Source organism: Pygoscelis adeliae, unplaced genomic scaffold (genome assembly GCF_000699105.1).
Source record: "Pygoscelis adeliae isolate BGI_AS28 unplaced genomic scaffold, ASM69910v1 Scaffold22, whole genome shotgun sequence".
In the NCBI taxonomy this organism is placed as follows: domain Eukaryota; kingdom Metazoa; phylum Chordata; class Aves; order Sphenisciformes; family Spheniscidae; genus Pygoscelis; species Pygoscelis adeliae.
Window position 1 is genome coordinate 3968621 of NW_008824350.1, and position 6559 is coordinate 3975179.

The window sequence follows — 6559 nt, forward strand, 5'->3', positions numbered from 1 at the left end:
TGCGCCTGCGCCGCGCCCCGTCCCGCTCCCCCGGCGCGCGGGGCGGGACCTGCGTCAGGGAAAGGGTTCTCCCGCCTCAAAATGGCGCCGGGGGGGCCGCTCGTCTCGTCTCGTCTCGTCTCGGTTTCGCGGTTGTTAGTTACGCCTGTAGTCGCAGCCCGGACCTTCATATCCCTAATAATACCCTGAAGATGGCTAATCGGCCTATACCCTTGCTTCTAGGTCTTGGGGTGCGTGCAGACACAGCAAGGCTTGCAGGCCCTGCGCATCTGTGTGGTGCCTGCGGCTTCTATTTGATGCTATCCTGTCGTGTGCAGGCATGTGCCGCATGTGCATGATAAATCACTTGATGAGCCCATCAGCGCGCTTTACTGGGGTCACTTAGTTGTGATGGTACTGCAAACACAGTATTCTCTAGTGATTCTACTGATTGAAACCAGGAATTGGCTGTTCTTAAACACTCCTGTAAAAACTCGTCTTGTGGCTCTTCTGTAGCACTGAGTGGTAAAGTCTTGGCTTTATTGCTAAAATAATGATTGTGGCACAGCGTATGGGGATCCAGCATAAGGCTGTCCTTGAGCTATGTTAGATTTGCTTGGCAAGTTTATCCTACCTTTCCAGTGTGTTGGACCCAGCTTCTGTATCACTAGATAGTACTTAAGAGCTGGGTTTTTCTTTTGTTCTGATTATACCAACAATTGCTATTTACAGCTTTACCCTCTAGATGAAACTAGGCATTAACAAAAAGACCAATCTCTTACACACTTTTGGGTTTCATCATATATAAAATGAATACAGATGTACATGTATATACTGTATGTATACTATATACTGTCTATTACAGGTAATCTTCACAACACTTTCTGGAAGGAACAGAGAAATGTTGTCACACAGGGTACAGGACAGTTTGCAACACAGACAGATCCATTACAAGATAGAGGAGGTCTTCCCAAATGTAACTTGCATGTCAGGTGGCAGTGAGGCACCACCAGTACCAGTGGCACATGGTTGGCTTTGCACAAACAAGAAAGTTACATCTCCTTTTTCTCTGCCCTTTTACTGGACACCTCGCCCCCATAAACTAGGGCTCTGGTCTGCATCACTCAGCCTCAGGCCTTCTCCCCAGCGTTGAGCCAGATACGCAGGTCCCACACTAGCTGGGTTCCTGGAGGCACCCATGGCACGCCTCTGTGGGGTCACCTCTGCCTGCTTTGCTAAAAACATAAGATGGCTCTTCCTGACTCAGCCTACCCGCAAGCACTGGCAGGAGCAGAGACCGAGCTCCAGCTTCTGCTGTTTACCCTCTTTATGGGGCAGCTCTGAGCCAAAACAATGAAACCACATTCCTTTGCTCTCCAATCATCCTGATCACCATAAACAGCAACTGTTCTCTTTCAGCTTCTCAAAAGGTACACACAAATTACGTTAGGATTAGGGTAATGAGGTAGGAAGGGACTTCTTGGACTGTCAAATCCATTCTCCCACTCTTGTAAATACCACATCATACAGTCCTTTCTCTATTCCTATCAAGCTCTGTCTGAAAGTGTGGGTATTTTTTCCCAACCGCTCCAGCTCATACCTGTTCCAGACGCTGATTATTCTCATGATTTCAAGCTCCAATTTCCAGTCTTAACACAAGCTGCAGCTAGCCTGAATCCATTTGTTCTTGTTCAAACACTGTCCTTGACTGTAAAGGACATTTTAGGGCGTTAATTTCCTTTGCAAAAATCATCACCAATCATAGCCTTCATTCAGATGTACCAAATCCAGGATTTATCAAACTGAGAAGTTCTTGCCTTTCTCCTCTTAAAAAGAGGAGGCAATTAGTTTCCTGGAGCATCCGAGTAGTTCTTCTCTGCATCAGTTGCAGCTTCAGCTCATGTTTATGTAACAGGGGTGAGCGTAGTTTGACCCCTCATTTCAGATGAGGTCTCTCCCTGTTGCCTTCAACAATGATGCTTATACTTTTTTTAGTCACATTTTTAACAGTAGAAGACTGAAGGGTTATTTGGTAAGGGGGAAATAAACTCTCTTGAAATATATCTGGAAATTAGGCTAAATTGAAATTTGTGCACAAATTTCTCAGTGTCCAGCTCTGTGAGGTGTTCCCATTCAAAGCCTAGATCAGGACATATCATTATAATATTTTTGTTCTTGGTCAGGTCCAGAAATGGAAGAGATTTTCTTTCTCATTCTGGCAGATATTATTGCCAGTTAGGACTGATACCTCATGAGAAACCTTTGTCTGATTTTAGTGTAGTTAACTTGGAAGCCAGATCCTCACCTTTTTGGAAATGAAACATCAGCCTAAAGCTAATCCAGGCCCACAAGCCTGCTCCGTCCACCTGCACTATCTGCTATGACTATTTAATTTACAAACGTGTGCAATGATTATATCCTAGTGCTGCATTCACAGATTTCATATTCTGAAAAGAAGGGGAGAGCGAGGGTTGCAGGCAAAAGATTTATCAGCTCTTTGATTTCACCAGGAGTGCATGGAGAATCAGATGATTACATTTTGTGTGTAGTAGTGGTTTAAGTCTGTAAGAGGGACTTGTGGGAAAGAATTAAAGGGAGCGATTTCGGTGATGGGTTTGGATTGGAAACCTAAATTCTGGTCTTGTTTTTGTATGGCTGCGATCACACTCGCAGTAATTTTGGCTTGAACAGTTAGCATTTTCTCCAAGCTATGGACATCTAGATGCTGTATGACATGCTAATCTCTTCAGCTTCCTTGAGGAACAGATTCTAGATAATGGCATTGACAAACATATACTGTGTCCAAGGTCCGGATTCCCAGCAGATTAAGCCTGTCTAAATCTGGGCTTCCACAACACTACGTCTCTGTCACTCCTGGCTGCCCTCTCCGGCCCGTACTTTGTGCCAGTATTAGTGCATGTATGATTACAGAGTGAGCCAGTTCATTGCCCCGCAGCAGATGACTGTGTGATCCATGATCTAAACCAGAGTGCTGGTGCAGAGGAGAGGGCAGGAAGACGTGGCTGTGGGAAGAGGTAAGGGCAGAACGAAGGCAGCTCAGATTTAAATGACTTGAACTGGCCCTGAGGTAACCTAGCAACACAATTATAATTTGAATTAAACCCTGGACTTCCTCACATATTTCCACTACAGATGTGGTACTGATCATCACTCCACTGCCTATAGAATATTCCTTCACTGTGATCAACGTAAAAAATACACTGCATTCACAAAAGCCATAGGCAAATAGGTGTATTTTCCCAAATGTAACAGCCTCCATAAAATGCCAACAAAGATGTAACACACAGCCAGGCTGTCAGACACCCTGCAGATACCTATGCCTCCCACCCAATCAAGAGAGTGTCTCCCAGGAGTGACACTTCCCCAGTGACACAGACAGTGTCTTTGAGTGACCACTTGAATTCTATGTACAAATTTACTACAGTAAAAGAAAGTGCCGTGGCTGTGTACCTACAGGTATCACGGTTACCCATGAGAACCTGAACTGGAACCTGTATGGGAAGCCATACAACAATTGTAATTTACACTGGAAGAGATCAAAGCTCAAAATGAGTTTGCCAGAGCCCACCTCCGAACCATTAACCAACCTCCCAAGCTCTCCAAACTCCTTGTCAGAAGCAGACTTCCTGCAGACCAGCAAACACCGGGTGGAATCGTATTATGCCAGAGCAGCAATCGCAGACCTGCTTACCATAGCTCCTCTGACACCTTAGGAAGTTTTCCCACAAGTGAACTACCAAGATCTGTTGATGCTACCTGTGCACTCCAGAGCATGCTGCCCTTCAGTAAGCACACCGAGTGCCCTCATGGAAACTACAGGCGTAACCTGTCAGTCCTAGAATGAGCATACAAGCACCAGAGAGAAAGGACAGAAACATGCTTTTATGGTGAGAAAACCTTTTCCCCATCACCAGCACCCTGTGGCTAATCACTCAGTTCTGATCCTCAAGGAAGATCTATAAATGATAAGCTTGAGAACTGAAACTGGTAACTGGGTGGAGACAGTGGTCTGACAGCATTTTATGGTTTTCCTAGCAATCCTTCCTCAACCCAGCCCCTCGCTGTTCGGTGTTAACTACTTGCCTTTCTCTCTTTCACATGAGGGATATGAACCTTATCACCTTCCTCTTGCTATTTCCCTCACCCCTTCCAGTTACGTGTTAACTCCTCTTTTCGCATAAAGTGTCTAATTGATTGACATAATTAAATTAAGCTCAGAGCATTGTCTCCCAACCTACACTTAGTCTGAAGTTTGCTGTTTCTGTTTCAGGTTTAAAGAAAGGGCTTTGAGTGCCTTAAACCTTGCCCACTTTTTCACATTTATCAGTTGATTTATTAAAAGATGTACTTTCTCCAGCAGATGGCAACATACTTCTAAATTATTTAGAACATCTGAGAGATAGGGACTCGTTCCTGTGCAAGTCAGATAGAAGATGAATTTGCCTTTGAGAAAGGGGCTGAGTACAACATAGGTGCTTATCTTTCCTTGGAAAATTTAAGAAAATATTTTTGAAGCTAGTGGAATTGTCATTTCAGTTAAATGTATTATTCTGTAATCTTAAAATGTGGTGTAATACTGTTGTTGTAGCTCTTCGCCTCCGCATTTAACTAGAGTGGCAGTGAACAGATGAACCAGAACATCTCTGTGCACCCCCCATGGCATTGCTTTTATTTCCAAGGAGCAATAAAGTAGTTCAGAGACCAGGATAGTGGGAGCTGTATTCTCACGTTGTTTCTCTCCTTTTTTTATTTTCCTAAAAGGCATTTCAAAATCGCCCATCTCCGGTGCACACCAGAAATGCCCATTAGCTGCTGTAGAATCGTTAAGTATTTTTTTTTTGCTGTGGACTCAGCAACTACGGAGCTCCTGTTAATCAGGAGCCCTATATGGGAAAGCAAATACTAGGATCTTTCTTCCTTTGATTTCAGCTGTAGTAATTTTTCCGTGAATAGCCAAAGCCTGATTTTCCACCGACTTGTGTGTTGTGGCTATTTCTGCCTCTGTAAGGTTGGTAGAAAATGATACGAAGAAGCATTTGACATCACTTCCTGCAGGTTGCAGTGACTAGATGAGGTACACCGCAAGGGAAAACCGTACTCAGGCTCTTGTCTTCACCCTTTTGTCTGTCACTTCTTTTAAGTGGTAATTACGCTTGATTTTTCCCAGGGAGGATGCACACTCAGGTGCATGACAAACAGCCGGTGACTCAGCACTGGTTGTCTCATGGCTTGCGATTATGAAGGCAACTGGCCAGGCAGCGGCTGTATCTTCACTTCTTCAGCGTATCTCTTGGCGTCACGGGATCTGGTTTGCTCTGGCACCTGCACTCCAGTTTAGCCCCTCTCTCAATCTAGATCCCCACTCACCTGCCCCAGTGGGTGGTGGCGTTGTCGCCTGTTCTCACCATCCCCCCATTTCTCATTGTTTTGTGTTTCCTCACACGTAGCACTGTGAAAGGATTCAGAAATGTGATCCAAGGGCATGGTTTGCCAAGGGAGTGTATTGACATACGCAGCCCACTCGTACAAACGCAGATAAAGCTGAAGGCCAGGTTTGCTCACTACCGTGTTAAGAGTGGCTGATAAATTTTTCTCTCTCCCTTGGTAGGAAACGGAGCCCTGCTATTTTTAAAACTGAGGTCTGCCAACTCCCACAACATGCAGTGCTTTTTCTGAAGCAATGTGAGTAGTTCGGTAGGCTTTGCAGAAGACTATGATAGGGGCTCCCACTCTGTGACTTTCAGGCAAATTGGTCTGTGGCCACACATAATTATGAAGTTACAAATGAGAGGCAGAATATGATGTCGGAGGTGCGGTATTGCTCAGGAGGCGGCAAAAGCCAGGACCACTAGCTGCAAAAAATCCCAGCATCACAATTTCCCAATATTGTAACACTGCATTTCAGAGGGGAGATTATATGGTATAGTTTGAGCTGATCCATAGCTTTGCCCCCAACCCCAAGAGACAAGCCCGAGTTTCCTCCTCATCCAAATTGGCTTAGTTATTGTTTTTAACTTAGTCCATAGATGGACTTCTGCTACAGCTCCAGTGAGAAAGGTGGCTATAATTAACAGAAACAGGCAGAAAAGGAATTGTGTTCTCCGAAGTAACTGTGCTTTTTTAATAATAGGACTTTGTACAGATGTGTAGAGTTTGTTCAGTGGTGACACATACTGCCTAAATATATAAATTGAATTTCCACTGTAAATCACTGTGTACTCTAATGGAGCAGCTTTTCTGTTTAATTTTAGAAGCTACAGATGATATTGCAGCCCAGCTGGATAACGGCTGAACGCTAACAGTACCTGAAATCTTTATTTGGTCTGCCTGAAAAGGGTTTGATCTTCTGCACTTAATTCCCAGTGGATGGGAATTCACATCATGAGGAATACCATCATGATTGGTACTAATTATAATTCCCGGGAGAGAGGCCAAACATAGCCTTGCAGGCTGTGTATTTCCCACTCAGCCAGAGAGCTGATCTTGGCAGAGGAGCACATCAGGGAGGCAGCATGCAATGGGGCTCTCCTGGTATACCTACTGTGTGTGCAGAGCCTGT

General features: G+C 44.7%; 1 protein-coding gene across 1 annotated transcript in view; it reads right to left on the reverse strand.

Moving 5' to 3' along the window:
- Positions 1 to 170, reverse strand: part of VPS18 (vacuolar protein sorting 18 homolog (S. cerevisiae)) — an 11695-nt gene extending 11525 nt beyond the window's left edge. Inside the window, exon 1 of the mRNA XM_009319267.1 lies at positions 50 to 170. Within this exon, the coding sequence (XP_009317542.1) occupies positions 50 to 170 (121 nt within the window). The remainder of the gene's footprint in view (positions 1 to 49) is intronic.
- Positions 171 to 6559: the final 6389 nt, after the last annotated feature.